The sequence below is a fragment of the Scyliorhinus canicula genome, chromosome 5, assembly GCF_902713615.1.
Source record: "Scyliorhinus canicula chromosome 5, sScyCan1.1, whole genome shotgun sequence".
NCBI lineage: Eukaryota > Metazoa > Chordata > Chondrichthyes > Carcharhiniformes > Scyliorhinidae > Scyliorhinus > Scyliorhinus canicula.
In genome coordinates this window covers 21645446-21669717 of record NC_052150.1, presented here as the reverse complement: position 1 = coordinate 21669717, position 24272 = coordinate 21645446, and the positions used below count along the sequence as shown (strand labels likewise).

Genomic DNA, 24272 nt, shown 5'->3' with positions numbered 1-24272 from the left:
GCTGTGTTCGCTGTCCAATAATAGTTCATGGGCGGAATTCTCCGCTCCCGGGAAAAATCGGGAAGGCCGCCGTGAACTTGGCCGAGTTTCACGATGGCCACGGAGGCCGCTCCTCTCACCTTATTCACCCCCATTAGGAGCGGCGCTCCGTATCTCTCGGCCAAGCGTCAAGGTGGCGCACCGAGAATGACGTGACGGCGGCGCCTATGTGACGTCAGCCGCGCATGCACAGGTTGGCCGGCTCCAACCCGCGCATGCGCAGTTGACGTCACGACGGCTGACGACTCAAACCCGCGCATGCGCGGTAGCTGTCTTCCCCTCCGCTGCCCCGCAAGACGTGGCTGCTTGATCTTGCGGGGCAGCGGAGGGGAAAGAGTGCGTCGCTTTGAGACGCCGGCCCGACGATTGGTGGGCACCGATCACGGGCCAGTCCCTTCCCGAGCACGGCCGTGGTGCTCACTCCCCTCTCCGCCCCCCACAAGCTTCAAACGGGCCTTTGGCGCCCATGTTCACGACGGCAGCGACCATGTGTGGTTGCCGCCGTCGTGAACCGGTTGTGAACGGCAGGCCGCTCGGCCCATCCGTGTCGGAGAATCGTCGGTCGCCATGAAAAACGGCGAGCGGTGATTATTCAGAGCGGGGGGGGGGGGGGGGGGGGGGGGGGGGGGGGGTGGGAGAATCGCCGGGGAGGGGGGGGCCCAAGGGTGTGTGAAATGAGTCGCCCGGCCCTCCCGCGATTCTCCCACCCGGCGTGGGGAGCAGAGAATCGCGCCCCATGAAATTCGGGAGAGCTAACCCGTCCCCCGTCCCCCTCGACCCCACTCCAGCAGCACCTTCTTCACACACGGGCCGTTACCCGCCCACTTAGGTGCTTTAATAAACATATTCATACCCATGGGTAAAACTAGTGACTGACTAGACCTTCATAACTTGACAGGAACAGAGGAGTTGAAAAAGGCATGGCACAAGCAGACCTTTGTGGCATATACTGCATCTTTTGGGAGGTTCATATTCCTCTGACGAATCCTGTTTTAGCGTGAAATTCAACAAATTCTAATTCCATACAGGCAGATGTTTTCTGTGGTTGCAGACAAGAATCGAGGATAGTATGTTGTTGCCCTGATGCTAAGGTCAGGGATGTCATGGAGCGGCTGCACAGTACTCCCGATGTGGAAAAGTTAACAGACAACTATCATGATCCATATCGGTACCTACGGCATGGGTAGAACACAGGATAAGGCCCTGCAGGCAGATTCCAGGAAGCTAGGCAAAACCTCAAACCTAGCAAGCAGGATCCTAAAAGTAGTGACCTCCAAATTATTTATTTTGGATGCACCAGTGAGTATAGAAATCGGAGGGTAAAACAGATGAATGCATGGCTGGAGAGATGGTGAAAGATGGATTCTTTCAGATTCCTGGGCCATTGGGATGGGTTTTGGGGATATGGCTACTGTACAGACAGTTCATGTTAACCTGAAAAGAGCCAAGATCTATATTCATGCAGGACAGTTTGTTAGTACTTTTAGGGAGGGTTTAAACTCAATCGGTGTGGTACCAGAACCAGGAGGTAACATCAGAGAGGAAAAACAAGTTTGTAAAGAAATGGGAGAAACAGACAGCACTAAAATAATAAAAGTCATGAGATGGGGTTGTAAGAGGAAAGCTATTCGGCCTAAATTGGTTTTGCTATCTACATACATCAATTCAGAGTCTGGTAAATGAAGTCAATTTTGGTGGTGCACTGGTCAGTGGTTTTTGCCAAATCATCTGCAGTGGCCTGTGGTTGATCTCTGCCATAAATTTTTGCCAAATGGATAGGTCTAAAAACGCATGATTCCAAACACGAAAGATGTTTCCCACTTAATGTTGAGCAGTTGAGTTGCATTACGGACAAAGATTTTGAAGCAAATGCAATTGATTTGTCTTTTTGTGGTATACATGCTCCCATACCAGGGAGTTATCTACCTTCTGGGTAGTTGTCTCCCTAGGATCACAAAATTGTGATGTTAATGCTTCTGGCAATGACTGTTTCAGTGTATCAAAGAGGTTTTGGTGGTCCGTGTGCCATGGGAAAGGCACATCTTTTTGAAACAATTCCTTAACGATGAAGATATTTATGCAAAATTGGGAATGTATGAAAACAAGAAATTAAAGAGACCTAGATATCTTTGAAGACTGTCCTGATCTTGAAGAGTTGGCATGGCCTTAATATTCTCTATTTTACTTGGACTGGCAAATGCACTGGAATATATAGAACCGAAGAAATTGATCATCTGTATGTTGATATGCACAGTCATGTTCTTGCCACAACAATCATGCTATCTGCATAGTGCATGTATTACGATCCATGTGAGTTTGAAAGAGATCCTGGTTAACAAATAGCCTGAACGTATTGCCCGAATGGGGTATGAAATATAGTAAGCTCTTGGGACTGCTTCACAAAATGGACTGACCAGTTAATCATGCTTGGCATAAAGCTTGACAAGAATTTTGCACCTGCAAATCTCAGATTTAACTCTTCTAAGGTAGGTATTTTGCAAGGACAATGTTTCAAACCTGCATTTAAATGTTGCGCATCGAGACATACTCTCAATGAGCCATCCTTTATGACGTGATTGAATTACATCAATCTATGTGCTTGTATGCTCATCTAATGATTCCTTCTTCGTCATTTTGTCTAATTCAACCTTCAATTTGTCTTGTATGCGGATGCTGCACTAACGTGGTGGATCAACTGACAGACTTGCACTCTCCTGCAAGTGTAGTCTTGCAGGTCCCTTGAACTTGTGAATTTTCACAAAATTTTGTGGATATTTCAATGTTAGGTCATGGCTGAGGCAATGGGAGCAGTTTCTGAGGGTCATCTGCTTTGGAACAACTGACAGATTCCACGGCTTGCTAGCAACGTGATGTCTCGATATGCTGGTAGACCTGCAATCACTGGGCCTTTAGTTTCCATGATGAAGTTTAACCCGATTCTGAACTGGTCTTTCAACGTAGTCCATATTGTTTTCCTGATATATTCAGCCTCAAATATTCATTCCTAATTACTAGGCAAATTATAATTGTGTGCGTGTCTGGTTGGACACATTTGAATCAAGAAACGATCGCACTGTACGCTGTTTAAACAGTTTGAATTTGTATAGTAGGTCAGCTGTATCCAATTGAAATTGTGCAATTTTGCAGATATTCTGCCAAATCTCTTTGACCTTATTTGTTCTGCTGTACCTAGAATAAATTTTGCTGCAGTTGTTTGTGTGCACTTTTCCAAAGCTCTGTCTGCGAAGATGGGTTGTGGCAAGATTGCAGCATGGAATGATGTCTTTATTTTTTATTCCATTTATTGTTCAGCAACTTCCAAACCCACATGTGATAATCACAACATTCACTGGTCCAATTTTTATGACTTTTTTTGTTTGACTGTACTTGTTCGCTATTGACTCAGCCCACACCCTGGTCCCTCACCTTTCCTGACTGAGCTAATCCCTGAATGCACTGTCCTACTAATGGAGCTGACAGGCTATGGATGGCAATCTAACTATAAGATTTTCGTCTGCTTACCATCTCTGTGCTTGAGCACGTGCTCAATACGGTTTTCAATACTCTGATCATGTGACTTCAATGCGGTATGACCTAAATGTGAAAGGTATTCTCATGCTTAGGGCAGCACCGTAGCACAAGTGGATAGCACTGTAGCTTCACAGTGCTGGGGCCCCAGGTTCGATTCCCTGCTGGGTCACTGTCTGTGCGGAGTCTGCACGTTCTTCCCGTGTCTGCGTGGGTTTCCTCCGGGTGCTCCGGTTTCCCCCCACAGTCCAAATACGTGCAGGTTAGGTGGATTGGCCATGATAAATTGCCCTTAGTGTCCAAAAGGGGTTGGGAGGGGTTGTTGGGCTATGGGGATGGGGTGGAAGTGAGGGCTTAAGTGGGTTGGTGCAGACTCGGTGGGCCGGATGGCCTCCTTCTGCACTGTATGTTCTATGTAAATCTATGCTATGTGGCACGATCTAAGGCTGTTTACCATTCCACACCTACACTTAATCTTGCTGCCCCGTGTCTCACCACCGCTGATCACCACTTTGTGTTCTTCTAATTATATACCACCTCAGGCTTATTTGCAGTACAAGACACAAGGTACCCTCGCTCACAAAGGATTGGGTAAGCATGTCATGGGTTCATTTATTAAGACTAAGCACATGAAAACAGTGATACACAGCTATAAAACTTGAAGACATCAGAGCTGTGTGTGTACTCTGCTCAAAACAAAAGTGAAATTAAGATTGAATCACATGACACACTTCCCTTCTAATGATATCAAGTTGATATCCCTTAGAGACATATCTCAACACCATGGTAACTGGAGGTAAACTGGTCATATTTCAGGATCGAAGTGGCGGCCTGAGGCTCATTCATAAGTTTGTGTGATATACAATGAGCAGTGATCGGATTCGTATAGCATTATCCGACAGGATAGCTTTGATGTGGCCTATTGATGTGACTGGATGCCAGGTGAATACAAATCCTGGTTTAAACAAAGGTCACAGAATATAAACGTGCTTTCAAAAGAAACCTCATAAGACAGTAAGATCTGTCAATATAGCAAACCAACCCAATCCCCTGAAAAGGCTGACGGTATTGGAGACCTCTACTGCAGTTGAAGAAAGCAGTTCCTGCATGGTGGTGGCACAAAATCTCAAAGAAAAAGAGAAAAACCAACTGATAATCAGGAAAGAGTTTACATAGCCACAGGAGAAAGCCACTTTGAGTGATTGTAATAAATAAAGTTGCCATGGTTCCAGATGACCATCGGCTGCTTTCCTCTTTGATGGGAAGCTGACCAGTGGTGATTTAACCTGATGATCGCCTCATCTCAGAAGAGGGGCAAGGTTGAGAAGTCGGGTGATTGTATAAACGTGATTAATACCATAATTGCGTTTATTATCATTGACGCATTAATCGGGCTGAAATAAGAGCAGCAAAGAGAAAGTATGAGAAGAGTCTGGCAGCAATAGTCCTCTTTAGGCATATAAACAGTAAAAGGGTGGCAGAGGGAGACGGGAGACGGAATACGGACCATACAGATCTTATGGATGTTGGAGGACACATGGAGGTAGGAGGCAGGGTTGAGATAAATTATTACTTTGCATTTGTTCTACCAAGGAAGAGGATACTGCCAAGTTCATTGTGAAGAGGAGATAGGAAGCACTGGATGGTCTGCAAATTAATAATGGGGAAGTACTAGAAAGGCTTGCTGTACTTAGAAATTGATAAATCTCAGGACTGGATCAGATGTATCAATTCGGAGGGAAGTAACGATTGAAAGTGAACCAATTTGATGGGAATATTTTGAAGGGATAACGAAGAGGCTTGACGAATGTAATAGAGTTGATGTGGTGTACATGGTCTCCCAGAAAACATTTGATAAAGTATTGCATGGCAGCTTTGTCAGCAAAATTGAAGCCCAAGAAATAAAGGACAGTGAAAACAGAGAAACAAAGTTGGCTGAGTGACAGGGAGCAGTAGTGCTGAATTGTTGATTTTTGCCTGGATGAAGGTGCACCGTGGAGCTCCCAGGAGGACATTGTCAGGCTGGTTGTTTGGACAGACATGTGCAATAGTGCGAAGTAATACATTTTGGTAAGAAGAATGAGAAAAACAATAAAAAACAAATTAAACGGTTCTAAAGAGGCTGCAAAATCAGACGGACTGGGTAAATGTACATAAATCGTTGAAAGTGGGAGGGCAGGTCGAGAGAGTGAAGCATCACACTCGTGTCTTGTGCATGCAAATATAAGACAATGGACAATTTTTTTTTTAAAGCAACATGGAATATGGACTTTTTACCTTGAGCCAAATGGGCGTGAGGTCAGGTGACTTTGTGATTTCTGCAGACGGGGATTGACTCATGCCTCTGAGAAGTTATTAAGATGTGTAGAGGATCTTCCATTGAAGAGACATTCAGGATGCAAGCTCACTTGCGAAACCTAGAGCTCCTATTTCTGATATTTGCAATGGCCATCCCAAAATTGGTGTCTGCAAACCTAACATAAAGGGCTGTGAAGAAACTATTTCACCACAAGCAGGTGTAAACAGCATCATTCATTCCACACTGTGCGGCAACGGCTTGTAACATCAAATCAGTTGTGCGGATAATGGAAGTATCAATTCTACGGTCACATGGTTGAAAATGGTTTGACATAGCAAACCTTATTCCAAGGACAGGCCAGGACAGTCGGTCTGGGACCACACAGAACAGAGAGACCATCATCTCCCAGCAAGAGGAGAAAAAACCTTAATGTAAATACAACGAAACAGACAAGTCAACCCAGGCAGTGGGCAGATGGGCTAGCTTGTTTACACCTGCAAATGTCATATTAAAACCCAGAAACTTACAACCTCCATTTAGCTTCAAAAAAACAAAACACAAGAGAAACCTTTCAGGTCTGCAGCATTTCCCAAATTAAAGGATTGATTGAGAACAAGTGAGTTGCTAATCAAAGTGAACATTTCTTCACCAGAACTCTTGTTCTTGTGTGCGTGTGGTTGTATTCACATTCAGATGATGTGTAAATAAATGTGTATGCTTTATCTTTTGATTTAAAATTACTCAAAAGCAACTTTCGTATCTATTTTATATAATCACAATATTCAAAACATTTAAAATTCTCCTCTCAAAATATCTCTCTTGTGGCAGTCAACCTAGAAGTGAGGAAAAGGAGGGAAAGAACCACCGACCCCTCCTGTTCGTAACATGAATAAAGGCATACAGTACTAAAGCAACCATGTTATGGTGAATGTTTATAAAACAGTTATTTGACCTCAATTGGAACATTATACCCAATTCTGGGCACCACACTTTAGGAAGATTTGAAGGCATTGGAGAGGGTGCAGATAAGATTTAGAAGAATGATTCATGGGTAAGAGGGACTTCTGTTACGAGGATAGATCAAGGAACTGGGGTTGTTCGCCTTAGCGAAGGAAAGATTGAGAGGACCTTTGATGGAGGTGTTCAAAATCACAAGGGGTGTAGTTCAATTGGTCTTGCTAGAGACTTGGCATGGTCGAGATGAGCCAAATGACTGCCTTCTGTGTTGCAACCATTCAATGGTTCTATGATATCACTGAGTTTTCAGAACTCATTTAACATTGATATCTAGATAAACTCTAGTTTGCCCAGGATAGTAAGAACACACGAGAGGAAGTGGCTTTGTCAGATATGATGCAAAAATAGTTCATAGATATTCTCCAAAGGAAAGAAAACATGCACAAAATTGTTTTCTACAGGAAACAAACTTAATATTGCTCTGGTAAAAGTGATGTGATTATTCATCTTCATTTCTAACTGTTGATATTCCTGTAAAGGACAATCATGTTTTCAGAAAAGCAAAAAGTAGAGCTAGAGTATTCCAAATCCCAGAATGGAAACTTGGAATGTCTGCTCTCAACTGTATTTTGCAAATTGGTACAATACGAGCAAAGATGTGAAGACCAGTGAAGGATATCCCAGACGATTGTGTGATGGTTTTAAACAAAATAAATGTTTATTAAACAGTAAAACAAGATGAATGTCAACCGTCATGCAAGAGTCCCTTTAAGGAATGTTTGTATTATCACATGGCTTCAGTGATGTCATTGTGTGGGTGGAGCTGGGCTGTGGCTCTGGGCTTTACTTTCGTTTTGAGCTGGGAGCTGGGCTGTGGCTCTGAGTTTTACTTTCAGTTTACGCTGTTGTAAGCTGGATTCAGAAAAAGAAGGCTTCTCCTCTCTCTGTGCATGCTAAAATCTGTAAAGAATTCAAACCTACTGTTTTGTTAAAAGGGTTTTCCTGGTTTTATTGGATGTTGTTATCAAGTTGAAACAGCAGAAAGGGAAGTTATTAACGGTTATAGGAAGAGGGAGAGAGAGAGAGAGAGAGAGAGAGAGACATTTATGTTTGTAGTTGATAACAAATACTCAGTGTGTGTGTGTATAAAATATTAACTGAATTCGTAGAATAAACGTTGTTATATTTAAAAGTGCTTACTTAAGTCCTTCTGCTGAATACAACCTGGAAAGTAGTCCCGTGTGCTCCTTGTAACCAAAAATAATAAACAGTTGTAGGTCAGGTGAACTCAATTATATACTTTGGAGTTTTCTGAACCCTGGCCCATAACACAAGTAACAACACAATTAACGACATTAGAGGCTATTCACAGTGACTCAGATTTTCCAGCAGTTGTCACATATAACGGGAAACCCGGAATATCTTGGAGCGGCCAATGGCGGGCTGCCTCTCTCTACCGTGAAACTCACGGCAGGAGTGTGGAAAGTTCCACCCAGTATCTTTAAAATTACCCAATTCCAACACCCTCTGTTTTTCTAACCTCAGAGCTAAACCTCCCCAAACAACATCCCATAGGTCTTAAAACTATCATAAAAATCCAGCATAATTATCACACCAGGAATCTGTATCTTTTAGAGTTGCTTCTGACTTTGGATAGCGACAACCAGCTTCTCAAACAGGCTTTCTCCAGACATAGCTTGTTGGGAGTGGACACAGATTGCTACTGTGGGATGTGGTCTCAAAACAGCCTCCTTGCATAGTGCGAATTTGCCTCTGATAGTATATTTTTCTTTTCATCTGCCCTCTTTTTATCTTGCCTTATCAAAATTAACCTCCCAGAAATTCTCGATTACCTTTATTATATGCTCAACTTTACTAATGTAAGTGTGAAATTCACCCTCATCTTCCTTTTTGAACTTTTACAATCTTTACTTTAACTTTTGACACACTATCTCCCATTGTTAGCAACTTGCCTCAGGTAAACATTTGTTAGTGTTGTTAGGTTAAGAAGCATATCAAAAACCTTAGTTCCATCACTCAACCAACCTATATTGTTATGATTTATATTTTAAAGTAGTTTGTTTTTAAACATGCATTCATCTGAACACATTCAAAATTATTGTACTCCTTGGTTGTTTCATTTTATCACTATTTCCTAACAACACTTCTAGCCCTGGTATCATTCAGGTGAGTCTGCATTGCAGCGCCTTCAAGGTCAATATATCTTTCTTGTGATGTGGTGTCCAGAACGGAGTGTAGTATTTCAAAAGTACATTTTCCTCACCTTAGTAATCAAGCCCCATTGAGATAAAGGCTAAAACGTTATTATCCTTTTTGCTTGTTTTTTATAATATATAATCTTTATTAGTGTCACAAGTAGGCTTACATTAACACTGCAATGAGGTTACTGTGAAAATCCCCTAGTCGCCACACTCTAGCACCTGTTCGGGTACACTGAGGGAGAATTCAGAATGTCCAGTTCACCGAACAAACACGTCTTTCGAGACATGTGGGAGGAAACCGGCAACGCCCGGAGGAAACACACGAATATACAGGGAGAACGTGCAGACTCCGCACAGATATTGACCCAAGCCTAGAATCGAACCTGGGACCCTGGCTTATGTATCCATTTAAACAATTTAGTTAAAAGCAAAACGCTGCAGATGCTGAAATCTGAATCAAAAACACAAAATTGTGGACAATCTCAGCAGGCTTGACAACATTTGTGGAGAGAGAACGGAGCTAATGTTTTGAGTCTGGATGACTTTTTGTCAAAGCTTTCCTTGGAGAATACTTCTCACTTGCATCCATTGGCTGAGTTTCAAATATAATCAGTTCATTTCAGAGAATCGTTTTGTTAATATCAGAACCTACAAAATAAATATCTCAACTCTTGAAGAAAACATACACTCAAAAAGAGGAGGGAGGAAGGAGATCAATCATACAGCCATCAAAGAAAGGCAGCTTCCTTTTGCTTTCACCCAGCCACAGGATGTTCCACAGGACCACTGTAGGTTTCATTTATATTTTTTTCAAACTTGGGTCTCCTCTTGTGGTTTCCAATATTGATATAAAACCTACCTATAAGCCTTCTGCCTAAAAAGCAAGATTTTCTGAGACCTTTCTTTCACTACCTATACACTGATGTTAAAAGATCCATTTCCCTGTATTAAATTGTCAAGTTGGGGCTTTGTTTCTTGCTCCTAACAATGCAACATATACTTTGACCAATTAGCCATATGATGTATATCATAGCAGACTATAAGAAATTAATTTCGAAAGCTAAAGTTTCTCGACAAATTTTGACAGATCTATGTTGTCACTAACTTTCCAATTACTCCTTAACTCGTCAATGGGTCATAATAACCTTTATGTACAGATTTATCATTCTTTCCCTGGGGTTTCCTGTTTTCCGGCTACAAATGCAACAATGAAAACACTACTAATGCAGTAAGAAAGTGACCCAAATGTCATATAGATTCATGAACATAATATTAATCCAACAGAATATAGGCATATTTTTCCCTCCTTTCCTGAAGATGTTGGAGCACTTCACCTGGGATTATGGGGTTCCATGTGCACTGACAGCCCTCCTACATCCTTCATCACGTGATGTTTTCCTAGTTTCCTCATTTAGTCTTCGTCACCGGCACTGTTATTAACATGTTATTTTTCTTCTACCCAATCAGCTTTTTTCCTGAACCTGTTTTCTTGCATTAATAAAATTGAAGTTGCAATTTTTTTAATACCTTGTTTCATATTTCTCTTCAGCGCCACTTTCTGTTTCACAGGCAGTTGCAGGTTTTGCACAAACATAAGAAACTAGATAGGTTTACAAAAGCAAAATATTGCACAATCCGGAAATCTGAATTAAAAACAGGGTCTGCTAGAAATATACAGAAGCTGCCTGACCTGATGGGAAGTGCAAAACAGAGTTAACGTTTCAGGTCGGTGATCTTTCAAAGTATGCTTTGGTGGGCTGGAGGTGGGATTTTGATTTGATTTGGACCCCTCACCCTGCCCTTCCTGATCCCGTCGAATGACGGGGTGGGAGTTGCTGTTAAAATTAAAGCCACAGAATCATAGAATCCTTACAGTGCTCAGAAGGAGGCCATTCTGCCCATCAAGTCTGTACTGACATTCCGAAAGAACACCTTACCTAGGCCCAATCACCCGCCCCATCCTCATAACCCCTAAATAATGCTAAATAATGTGCCACCGTGCCTCCATTGTTTGGGATTAAATATTCCTCAGGATTTCTGGTTCTTGAATGTTTAATGACTTTGATGTGAAATACTATAGCTTAAAACTGGGACGGAGGGGAAATAAGATGGAAGGGATTTCCCTGTACACAAAGATGACAGCATTAAATATGAGTGACATGTACAAATTTACACCCAAAGCTGTGGGTATATTTCCTTAAGGTGCATTCACTTATGTTACATCAGCAAACATGGCAATCCATTTGCATGTAGGATGTTTGTATGAACAGCAATCAGTTAATTTGTTTCGTTGGTACTGTTTAAGACTTAAAGCACCCAGTAAAAGTGCTGCTCTTCATAAACAATGCCATGGTTTTTTTTTAGATTTTCACCTAAATAGACAGGAAGAGTATCACTTTAAACATCATTTTGAAAGACGGCTCCTCGGAGTACATTGCAGTCTCCCAATATTGTCAGTTTTAAATCTGTAATTGGACTACTGCTGCATAGTTTCACATGTTTCTTGATCATTTCATTGAAGGAAATGGTAAAACATGCATTTGCTATTTAGAAATGGACAAAATGTGCTGAACGAGTAGGCAAAAAAAAACATTTAATGTAGCTGAATTATTTTCAGAACAAACAGGGTAATGCAGCAGACATTTGGTTTTCCAAAAAAAGCCTTTGATCAGACACTGCATAATAGACTCATGACAAAGGTTATAAAATGTGGAGTCAGGGGATAAGTGGCAGAATGGAAATAGAAAACAGAGAGTAGGGATTAAAACTACTGTTATTCACCATTTACATAAACAATTTGGACTCTGGGATCGGAAGTTAAATATCAACAATTGTGGATGACATCAAATTGGGTGGTATAGTTAATGCAGAGGCACACTGCAACAAAATCCAGGAATAAACTTGCAGATTGGGCACATAATTGGAAAATAAACTTCAATATAGTAAGTGGTATATTTTAGCACAAAGGATAAAGAGGCCAGCATACTCCCTGGAAAACAAGTTCCCAAATAGGGCAGAGGAACTACATGATCTGGGAGTACAGATGTACAGATCTCTTAAAGGTAATGATGCAGCTTAATAAGGCCATTTTAAAAAAAATCAAACAACGCACCAAGATTCATTCCCAGAGGGACAGAATTGAACAGCAGAGAAGGTATTTTGAACATGTACAGAATTTTGGACAAATTAGTTTTGGAATGTTGCGCACGGTTCTGGACTCTAATAAAACGGATATAGACGCATTAGGCTAGGTGCAAAAAGGAAAAGACTGATATCAGAACTGAGGGGTTATACTACCAGGAAAGACTGAACAGGCTGGACTCTTTTTTCTAGATAAGAGAAGACTGAAGGGTGACCGGAGTGTGGTCTAAATTTCTGAAAGGGATAGATTGGGAAGCTGTAGGACAAAATCTGAACCAGGGACCATAAGGCAGTCACCAATAAATCCAAAAGGGAATTCATTAAACTACTTTACCCAGCAAACTATTAGGATGTGGAATTTGCTACAACCAGCAGTATTTGAGATGAATAGTACAGATGCATTGAAAGGGAAGCTAGAGAAGCACAAGAGTGAGAAATGTATAGAAGTGTATTTTAGTGGGGCTAGAGGAAGATGGGTGGGAGAAGGTTCATGTGGAGCAGAAACTCTGGCATTGACCTGTTTTTTTGCCAAATGGCCTGGCTCTGTACTGTACATACCTTGAAATATTCTGAAACTATTTTAAGCACAAGCACGACATTGAGTAGAAAATCTAAAATTAAATGAAGTAACCCTGATTACTATTAGCCATTAGTACTACTAGTTGGAATCTTCCACATTACTCAAGATCATTCTGTGCCTTTCAACAACCCATTATAATTACAGTACCTGAGCAATTTTCTCTGTCTCTTGGAAAGCATGCTTCTCGAAGTGTTCCGCCAAATTGTTGAAGGTGTGATGTGCCAAATACTCACAGTTGCTGAGAACGATCAGTAGTTTTTGTTCCTAATAGGTTTAAATACAAGTGTTTAAAGTATTACCATTATTAGCAATTGTCTGGACTTACAATGCTCTATACTCCCCCCAAATCAAAAATTCTGTTTTTCTTCAGTGTTCCTAATGCACGAGGCGTGAGTGCAAGAAGGTTCACTGACATATGAACACACAGGGAACAGATTCCCTGTCTGCTGCCGGAAAACAGTTACACGTGGGACCACACTTATTTTGCTCTGCTGCGCACAGGATTCTAATGTTTTTATCTGAATTTGCACTTTTTTAAATTGTGAAAAACCAGAACTACAACGACCAAGACAAATATCTAGCTCAGTAAAAAGTAAGGTAAATGTAAAGGGTTTCTTAAAATAAAAATTAAAGAATCTACTCTGCAGCACCATTTAGTTTCTTCCTTCCTGTCAGGTATTAATGATCGCAAGCTCCAACAAACCCATGCAGACCAGAGAGCCCCTAGATCTTTCATCTCCCTCTGACCCCATCACTTCTTCCAATTTAATCTCGCCATGAATTAAAAATATCCTCCGCCTTCCCACACTCTGATACTGGTAAAGCTATCCTTCACAACGGACATAGTGACATCCCTACCTCAATTAATTTTGAGCTCAGTACAATGGTGCCGTCTCCTCCATTCCCATTTCTTGGTGTGGGGTCTTCCCTGCACTCAGTCGACCATTTTACTCATCTCCAATATTCTCCCTCCAGCTGAAGCCCTCTCACTGGCGTCTTAACCTCTCTGGACCTTGCCGTTGAGAACATCTGCCAAGTCTCTGGCTCTCTCCGTGACTCTTCTCCCCTTGCTCACTCTAATCTGAGTCCCTGACCTTGCTGCATTCAATTCTCAGGTTTACTCCCAACATTATCAAATTTGTTGACAAGGGTGGTGCTGTTGTTGTCTGGCGAACTGATCTGTACCGAGCAGAGATGAAACACCAACTGCCTGACATTGTCTCTTACCTCCCTCAAGACCATGATTCCATCACCAAACATCAAGCAATTGTTTCCAGGAGTGCCACTGACCTCAACTCTTCTGGAGGTCATCCCTCCATTTCCTCCAACCTCCTAGTCCCCTAATCCTGAACAGCGCATTTTAACCTCCTCCCCAAGATCTATAAACAGGACTGCCTTGGTAGACCTATTGTTTCAGCTTGATCCTGTCCCACTGAAATATATGAACTTTATTTTTTATCCTCCTGCCCATCTCTCCCCACCCTACATCAGAGTCTTTTGACATCCTCTGTCCCTTTAACAGTTTCCAATTTCATCATGGCTCTCCAAACTTTCTACACCATTCATCTGCCACCAGGACATTTTGAGGGATGGCCGCTTCTTCCTTGAAGCCCCATCAGTTTCCATCCACTACACTGCCAGGCTGAACTTGTTCTCTCATGGAACAACTTCTCCTCTCACTTCCTCCAAATAATGTGTAGCTGTGGATACCCACATGGGTCCGAGCTATGCCTGCCTTTTCATGGGATCTGCGGAACCATTCTTTGTTCCAGTCCCCTCCTTCAATCCTTTTCATGGTACACCGCTGATTATATCGGTGCTGTTTCCTGTTCACACCCTTATCCTGTAAAACTGTGCTTTACATCTGCACCTTTTTCTCCCTTCACATGGTCCATCTCTGACTCTTCCCTTATGACAACTTATGCCTGTCTATTTCTGGAGATAGGCTATCAATATTCATCATAAGCACACTGACTTCACAGTTACCACAATTACACTTCCACACACCAGCTTCCTCTAATGGCTCCATTTCATTCTCTCAGTTTTTCCAGCTCCAACGATCTGTTATGATGTAACGTTCAACACCAGTGCTTCTGATAGGTATTCCTCTTTCCTCAACGAAAGGTTCGTCCTAACCATGTTTGGCAAGGCCCTCAACTGTGTCCGATCTATTTCCTTCATTTCTGCTCTCATCCCTTTTTCTTCCTCCCAGAACAATGATAGGATTTGTCTTGTCCTCGCCTTCCATGCTAGCAACCTCCATAATCAATAGATCATCCTCTCCCATTTCTGAAACCTCCAGTGTGATGCCATTACCAAACACATCTTATTCTCCCCTGCCCTTTCAGAATTCAGAAGGGGCCATTCCCTCTGCCTGGTCCACTCCTCAATCACTTCTAACAACCTATCCCCTTTCTACGTCACCTTTCCATGCAAGCACCTGCTCTTTCACCTCCTCTCTCCTAACCAGCCAAGGTCCTAAACATTTCTTCCAGGGGCATCAGCAATTTACATGTGGCTCTTCAAATTAAGTATTCTGTATTCATTGCTCACAATGCGGTCTGCTCCACAATAGGGAGGCCAAACGCACATTGGGTCATTGCTTAGTGGAAAACCTCCATTCAGTCCTCAAGTGTGACCCTGTGCTTCGAGTGACATGCTATGTTAATTCTCCAGCATGGACTCACACTGACCAAACCTGACCATGGCCTATTGCAAGGTGTTTCAATGAAGCTCTACCGAAGCTCAAGGAGCAGCACCTGATCAATCAATTCAGCACTTCAATGTCTTCTGGCAGTTTGGCATCAGGAGTGAACTAGGTCTCACCAGGTATTTGTCCACATTAGGTTTGCCCCAGTACATTTTAGACTCAAATTGGTGAGCAGAAACCTTCTAATGTGAAGGGATTGATAATCTCAAGGCATTTGGATTTCACTTTACTACTGTAACAAATACATGATGCAATGTGTAATGTATCCATTCAAAAACAGGAACAATATTTTAAATAAGTATACATAAACAAAGAATGGGATGAACTAAAATGGCCATGTAAGCAAACAAATACTTTTCTTCTATTGATTGAAAATTCCACTTGTTTTTTGACAGGTAATGAATGAAGAATAAAGCAATATAAACTATTGGACGTGCTTTTGAATCTTTAAATCATTCACATTGCTACTTTAAAAATAAATGAATATAATTTGAAAACATTAGCTTCAACTAAGACTGCAGTTTCTAGTCAATCTTATTCCTATAAGGTGATTACTAATAATAACAAAGTGATTTGTTCGTTCACTGCCACACTCCAGCATAAGCACTTACCCAAATGTACAAAACCAGTTGTGTAAAAGCAATCTTAACAACTTTACATTCATCTGCCAAACAGAACAGTCCAAAGCAAAACAAGTAGATCAAAGTTTTCTCAGAACACAAAAATTATTTAATAAAAGTTATCAGCTAATAGTTATTGATTTGGCAGACTGCAGTCTGAAATGGGTAGGACTCTTAATTTTCTGAAGCATTTCCTATTAAGGAACTCCAGGGTGCTGAACTATTACTTGATTAAACATCCGTTTACCTCTCCCCAACAGATTCAAATCAGTTAAGATTATTCCTTGAATTTCCCAAACAAGAACAATCCAAATTCTTTGTAGAATCACAATACTGTAAAACATTTAAAAAATAGCTACACAATTAGGATTGATATTTTCACAAGTAAACCTTGAACTTACTGGGGTTGGATTGAAGCTTTCATGCATGCTTCCAAGCAAGTCTGGGGATGAAATGTCCACAGAAAGGCTCGAGAGGCTAGAAAGAGAAGAAACATTTCTTTCATAGTTAAAATAATTTAACATTTTCTGGTTTAATTGCACATGTGTAGATGCTAGAATTTGCTGTCAGTTTTACACAGTAATAATTGAGAGTATTAACAAGCTCACTTCTCAACAGCCACTCCAGCATCCCTAAACTTAATTTCTCCAGTCCAAGTAAGGAATAATGGCATAGAAACTTTGTCTTCCCAATGTCAAATTGGAGGAAAGTGCATATGACACAAGACGCATACATAGAGGGGAGTCCAGAGAGATGAATGGGAAGTGGAACTAGGTGTCATCAGCATAAACGTAAAGCTAATTTCGAATTTGGATGATATAGCCATGGGTTAGCATTATAGAAGTAGAGCCGAATTGAACACCAAAACCCAACTATCAGCATGGTAAGAGAGTCATTGCCGGAGATACGCTGGCTACAATTGGATGCACACGAATAAAACCAAATTCCCTGATTTCCAAAGTGGTAAAATACTTACTGTATGCTGTCTGAATCACCATCGGCTTTAGTACTCAGGTACTCCAAGGAATCAATGAACACCTTTAAGTTGAAAACAAGTAAGGTTATGCACACAAAAAGTAATAGCACCTGTCCTAACTTGACAGTCTTTCCTAAACAGTTTATATTTTTAAGGTTACAATGAACAATCCATATTGTCTAACAAATTAATTATAGACATTTGTGTGTCTGACGTATTTGTCTTTAACAAGCTGGATTTTAATTTTGGACAAAGACTCAATAGTCTGAAGGCTTCAATTGTTATGTTAAAGTGCTCTATATACATCTACTATATATATACACACGCGCATATATTATGTATATATGTGTTTGTACACGCATATGGAAATTGAAAATTAGACACAATTGCAGTCATTGCTGTTTTGATACTTTGGGACTTTATTAACTTTTTTGCAACTATTCAAATTTAATAAAGGGTCAAATAATCTGTGGGGGAGAAACTCATCCTCATTAGCAGCACGGTAGCATAGTGGTTAGCATTATGGCTTCACAGCTCCAGGGTCCCAGATTCGATTCCCGGCTTGGGTCAGTCTGTGTGGAGTCTGCACGTTCTCCCCGTGTGTGTGTGCGTTTCCTCCGGATGCTCTGGTTTCCTCCCACAGTCCAAAGATGTGCAGGTTAGGTGGATTGGCTATGCTAAATTGCCCCTTTGTATTCAAAAGGTTAGGTGGGGTTACTGGGATAGGGTGGAGTCGTGGACTCAAGTAGGGTGCTCTTTCCAAGAGCCGGTGCAGACTCGATGGGCCAAATGGCCTCCTTCCGCACTGTAAGTTCTATGTAGATCCACGTCTTGAAATGATAAATGAGAGTCTGAGGGACCCCATGGTCTCTCACCTTTGATTCCCATTGGCAGTTTGTGCCTGCCACATTGGGAGTTGGTGACTTCCAAGCAAAACAGGCAATTGGAAAATGCCAATCAGGAGGATAACGCATGCTTTAGGGTCCTACTGCTAAATTCACCATAAACTGGGCGGAGTATGTGTCATGTGTACAGTATGCCCACATTTTCCAGGTCTACAGTTGTGAACATATTTTCAACAAAATAAGGCCTGTACATTTTACCAAGAAGTTCACAATTAAATCAATAAACAGAAAAGCCTTTGAACATAGAATCCCTTTGTGCAGAAGGAGGCCATTCGGTCATCGGGTCCTATCCCGTAGCCCTACGCATTGATGATGGACAATCCACCTAACCTACACATCGTTGGACTGCAGGAGGAAACCGGAGCACCCGGACGAAACGCACGCAGTCATGGGGAGAACGTGCAAACTATACACAGGCAGTCATCCAGAACTGGAATTGAACCCGGGTCCCCGGCACTGTGAGACAATAGTGCTAACCACTGTGCCGCAGAACAGATGTTAAAAGCATTTAAATTTGCTAACGATTTACTTTTATAAAAAGGTAAAATGCTACAATTTTAAAGTTTAGATAAGCTGTTATTTTCTGACCTTGTATGATTATAACAGTAGTAGACTATGGAAATAGTTCACAAAGTTGGAAAACTCAGAAGATTCCAAAAAGAAAAGATTTAATGGTATATGTTAAATAGATTATGCAACCTGATGCAGAAAATGTACTTGGGAAAAGAAAATGAGAGCAGAGTAGAAAGAGAAACGCTTCATATTTCTATAAAAATCTTACATTGTGGATGGAGAACACATTCAAAAGTTATTTTAAAATTCTGCAATTAAGGAGTTAAAAATATCCTTCTGACGTCTACCCACCTTCATGATGTTGATGGACAGTTCATATACATGTTGGTTGTTCTTCTCAAGTTGAAATATCTGTAAATAAAAGTATTTATTACTGTGAAATGCGACAATAGGACTTTGTGCCCATGCAGCTCCTAAAATCAAATATAATGGGCTAGATTCTCCGCCGCCCGCTGATGGTACGGAGTTCCCGGTGTGGCGGCGAATCCAGCGTCGGTCACCAACAGCATCGAGGTTCGCGCCCCGTGCCAGGAGGACCAATTTGGCCCATTTACATCCTATTAACGCTGGGCACCAGATTCTCCAAGCCTGCATGAATCTCTGGTCCTCTGGGCCGGGATTCATGCAGGCGCAAATTGCAGCAGGTATTCCAGCGAGGAGGACTCAGCTTTGTGTTTTCCATGATTCACCACTGACTTCAAGTTTACTCGGGATCCATGATGCCATATGCAATCATATTCTGCCTTGATGTCAAAGGCAGTCACTCGCACCTCATTTTTTCCCATGCTTGGACCAAGACTGCAATGAAATCTGGCGGAACGGAAACTGAACATTGGTTACTGTGAAGGTTACTGTTGAGTAAGTGCAGCTTGACAGCACCAACTATAGCACCTTCCATTACTGTGTCCTGCAGGGGTGGGGGGCGAGTCCTGCAGAGCTCAGGGGATGTATCCCATGTGGGGAGGGGAGGGGGGAGGGGAGTTGGGGGGGTTGCGAGATGAGTCCCGCAGAAGAGGGCATCAAGTGAAGAGTCCTATCGGTTTACTGGGAAGGAGTCCCTCCAGGGGTGGAAACGGTGCGAGGAGTCCCCTGGAAATATATGCGAGTTGGCAGGAGTTCCATGGGGTGGTCGATGTGTATAATAGTTACCCAGAAGCTAGAAGTGCTTTTAATTCTTTGGCTAACAATCGATGTGACACAGTTAGAACCATCCAAAATTTGCCACTGAAATCGCATCCAAGATAGAGGCCATATTCTCAACTTGCACTCAGGACTCAGCAGACCAGCTGCGGAACACCGCCAAACAGATGAGGCAACGATACTACACCAGCTATATGCACACCAAGAACAGGAAGCTTGAGAAACTCGGCATCACCACTAGCATTAACCAAGCCTCCCCCGGTACCACAGTAGAAAGCAATACAGGGAAATCTATTGTCAACTTGTCGGACTACACCCTTCAACCAGACAAAATTGAAGTCCTCAGCAGAGGGCACAATTTCTGCACCACCACCAAAATGGACCCCAACAGTCTTGCGGCAGACACAGAGGAATTCATCAGGCGAATTAGGCTCCAGTTGTTCCAACCAAGGAACACACCCAACTCAACAGACTGATCAAGGCCTTGGATCCAGACCTTCAGAGCACCCTACGTGCTCTCATCCCACGTACTCCCCGCATTGGAGATCTCTACACCTCCCGAAAATACACAAGGCCAACACACCAGGCCGTCCTATTGTATTAGGCAATGGGACCCTGTGTGAGAACATCTCTGGCTACACGAGGGGATCCTGAAACCCATCGTACAAGGAACGCCCAGCTTCTGTTGTAGTACTCAGAAACTCAGCACCCATGGACCAGTTGAACCAGGAACATTCCTTGTCACAATGGACGTCTTGGCACTCAACACCAGCATGCCCCATGACAACGGCATTGCTGCAACTGCCACAGTACTCAACAGCGACAACTGCCAATCTCCAGAAGCAATTCTGCAACTCATCCGCTTCATTCTGGATCACAATGTCTTCACCTTCGACAACAAGTTCTTCATCCAGACACATGGAACAGCCATGGGCACCAAATTCGCACCTCAATATGCCAACATCTTCATGCACAAGTTTGAAAAAGATCTCCTCACCGCACAGGACCATTGACACCACAAGTTGACTTTTGTTCAGCATAGTTCTCTAGATCACTGAATGGAGTACCACTGGAAAAGGTGAAGGTGGTAGTCCATTTGATTTACAACATTTTGAACAAGTTGAGGTGCCAGACAGTTCCGTTCTTTCAGCTGAGAGAAATATGCATGGCCATAAATGACATTCAAAAGGAAAAAGACAGAAGCAGAATAAACGGCAAGTATGTTTCAGGAGGTTTGGCCAGAGATGTTTCTGCACTAATATCCTATAGCAATGCTAAAGGGAAACGACTTGTCAAAGAAAAAAAATAATTACCATTTACAAGACTTACATTGGTTTCTCCAGGTTTGCAATCTATTGTTTCTTTCAGACTTTGTAGGGTTTGCACAACATGATGTTCAAATTGAGCAGGCTAGAAAGAAGTGCACAAATTTTTATTAAACATCACAATGGCTCAAATGAAAGTGGCAATTATTAAATGATAGTCATACATTCTGTATCAAGTAAAGTTATGCAATTATATTTTGTCAACACACTCCCTGAATCAGAATTGAAATACAAGGCCATCAACAGTTCATTTATTTTTAAAATAATTTGGTATTGGTATATTTCCCACTGAAATCGATGGGGCTATGGAACTAAAATCTTGAATTTAGCTTCACATTTTAACTACTATTAAATCCACTGTAACAAAACGAGCTGCAGAAGTATACTCGCTTTTTAAAAGGGTCACATAAAAGGTATGCTATATAAAAATCTGAAAAAAACTTTTACTTTCTTGGTATTCTTTGCTGCTGAAATCTAGGCACCCATATTCACCGTATGACTAAAATTTAGATTTAAGTATATACAGAACAATAAAAATCATGCCTCATTTTAACAATACCTACATTTCTTTGTGAAGCGAAGATTATTTTTCTTCTAGGTATTTCTGTCAACAGCTTTGTCGAAACTCGAATATCTCAGCTAATCAGCCCAGTCCCCTACAGTATTTCTTCAGTTGTGCACAAAATCATTACAGTATCGCTTAAATGCCAGTGCACAAAATTAGAATGGACAAATTATTGTGTCAAGTTTTTTTAAAAACTATCAAGCAGAAGAACAGGGAGTATTAAGGAAGCAGGGGGCTGCAGATGGCTCTGAGTGTGGGCAAAGAAGTGGCAGATGAAAGACAATGTGGAAAAGTGAGAGGTTATGCGTTTTGGAAGGAAGAATGGAGGCAGACTATTTTCTAAATGGGGAAATGCTTAGGAAATCAGAAAGATAAAGGGACTTAAGACTCCAAGTTCAAGATTTTCTTAAGGTTAATGTGCAGGTTCAGTCGGCAATTGGAAAGGCAAATGCAATATTAGCATTCATGTCGAGGGCGCTAAAATATAAGCTGTACTTCTGAAGCTGTATAAGACTCTGGTCAGTCTCCTTTTGGAGTATTAGAATTAGAATTAGAACAGTACAGCACAGAACAGGCCCTTCGGCCCTCGATGTTGTGCCGAGCAATGATCACCCTACTCAAGCCCACGTATCCACCCTATACCAGTAACCCAACAACCCCCATTAACCTTATTTTTTAGGACACTAAGGGCAATTTAGCCTGGCCAATCCACCTAACCCGCACATCTTTGGACTGTGGGAGGAAACCGGAGCACCCGGAGGAAACCCACGCACACACGGGGAGGACGTGCAGACTCCGCACAGACAGTGACCCAGCTGGGAATCGAACCTGGGACCCTGGAGCTGTAAAGCATTGATGCTAACCACCATGCTACCGTGCTACCCCAATTGTGAGCAGTTTTGGGCCCCGTATCTAAGGAAGGATGTGCTGGCCTTGGAAAGAGTCCAGAGGACGTTCACAAGAATGATCCCTGGAATGAAGAGCTTGTCATATGAGGAGCGGTTAACGACTTTGAGTCAGCACTCATTGGCGTTTAGAAGGATGAGGGGGGATTTTATTGAAACTTACAGATACTGCGAGGCCTGTATTGAGTGGAGAGGGTATTTCCACGAGTAGGAAAAACAAGAACCAGAAGAGACAGCCTCAGGCTGAATGGAAAATCCATTAAAACAGAGATGGGGAGGGATTTCTTCAGCCAGAGGGTGGTGAATCTGTGGAACTGTTTGCCGCAGGAGCTATGGAGGTCAAATCACTGAAGCTCTTTCAGACAGAGATAGGTAGGTTCTTAATAATGATCAGGGGTTTATGGGGAGAAGGCAGGAGAATGGAGATGAGAAAAATATCAACCGTGATTGAATAGCGGAGTCGACCCAATGGGCTGAGTGGCCTAATTAAGCTCCTATGTCTTATGGACTCAATAGGGAGCTAGCCATGTTCTTACAGTAACGATTGCATAAGTAGCTCTTTTCAGAATCTCAAAATTATATTTTTAAATATCTTAAGAGGTTGGGTGCCAATTAACATGCCATGCATATTTGTACAAGTCAATTAGGGCTGGTTTAGCTCAGTGGGCGAGACAGCTGGTTTGTGATGCAGAACAAGGCCAACAGCGCAGGTTCAATTCCCGTACCAGCTTACCCGAACAGGCGCCGGAATGTGGCGATTAGGGGCTTTTCACAGTAACTTCATACTTGTGACAATAAAAGCTTATTATCAGGGGCTGGTTTAGCACAGTGGGGTAAACAGCTGGCTTGCAATGCAGAACAAGGCCAGCAGCGCAGGTTCAATTCCCGAACAGGCGCCGGAATGTGGCGACTAGGGGCTTTTGCCAGTAATTTAATTGAAGCCTACTTGTGACAATAAACGATTATTATTATTAATAAATACCTCACAATAAATGTTTAACCCCAATAGTTGTGATGGAACCAGTACTAAATTTACTGTTGGGGAAACAGATGTAATAAAAACACACAATCCTTATGAAATTAATAAATACTGCAATGCACGAACAGAATGTACGAGTCAACAACACAATAGAAAAATTAACTCAATCTAGTAGTGAGTTCAGAACATTTGAAACATTCATGTAAACAAGGTCATCGAAATTGACTAAAGAAAGCTGGGAAAAATGCAAAAAGAACCGGCATGTAGACAATATAAAATAATTCAAAGAATGCAAATTGTTAGATGAGGTGAATTCTTGTGAAGGGGCTTGAGAATGTGAGAAAAATGTGAAAGTACTAAAACACATTACTTTCAAACAGAACTGCAACCTGCTTTTAAATTAATAATTTAATTACAACTATTTCATCTCGCAAGGGAAAGTGCTAAAGTAATCATTATGACTAACCAAAGAAGTGGTTCCTTCATTGTCAACAATCCAGTCTTCTTTTTCTGCAAGCCTCTTAACATCTGTAGAATATTATATATATATAATTTTTAAATTTTGGATACATCTATGTCAATTTGAGATCTAGATTAAACGCAGGTATCACAATTTCAAGAATTTCAGTTTTCAATGTAAAAGGTAAAAACAAATGTTTGCATTCCGCGAATAAAACATACAACCATTCGGGCCTAGGCAGCTGCAGGCATGGCCAACAACGATGTGGTGGTGAAAATCAGGAATGCACAGAGGCCAAAATTGGAGGAGCACAGAAATCTCAGGGGATTATAGGTTAAACCCGCGGTA

General features: G+C 41.8%; 1 protein-coding gene across 2 annotated transcripts in view; it reads right to left on the bottom strand.

Moving 5' to 3' along the window:
- exoc2 (exocyst complex component 2) overlaps positions 1-24272 on the bottom strand; it is a 273825-nt gene that overhangs the window by 63325 nt on the left and 186228 nt on the right. For both annotated transcript variants that reach the window (XM_038796745.1, XM_038796746.1), the window contains 6 exons: positions 23931-23992; positions 21020-21100; positions 18842-18901; positions 17073-17134; positions 16498-16573; positions 12914-13030 (listed from right to left, as the gene is read on the bottom strand). In XM_038796745.1, coding sequence (XP_038652673.1) covers positions 12914-13030; positions 16498-16573; positions 17073-17134; positions 18842-18901; positions 21020-21100; positions 23931-23992 — 458 coding nt within the window. The remainder of the gene's footprint in view (positions 1-12913; positions 13031-16497; positions 16574-17072; positions 17135-18841; positions 18902-21019; positions 21101-23930; positions 23993-24272) is intronic.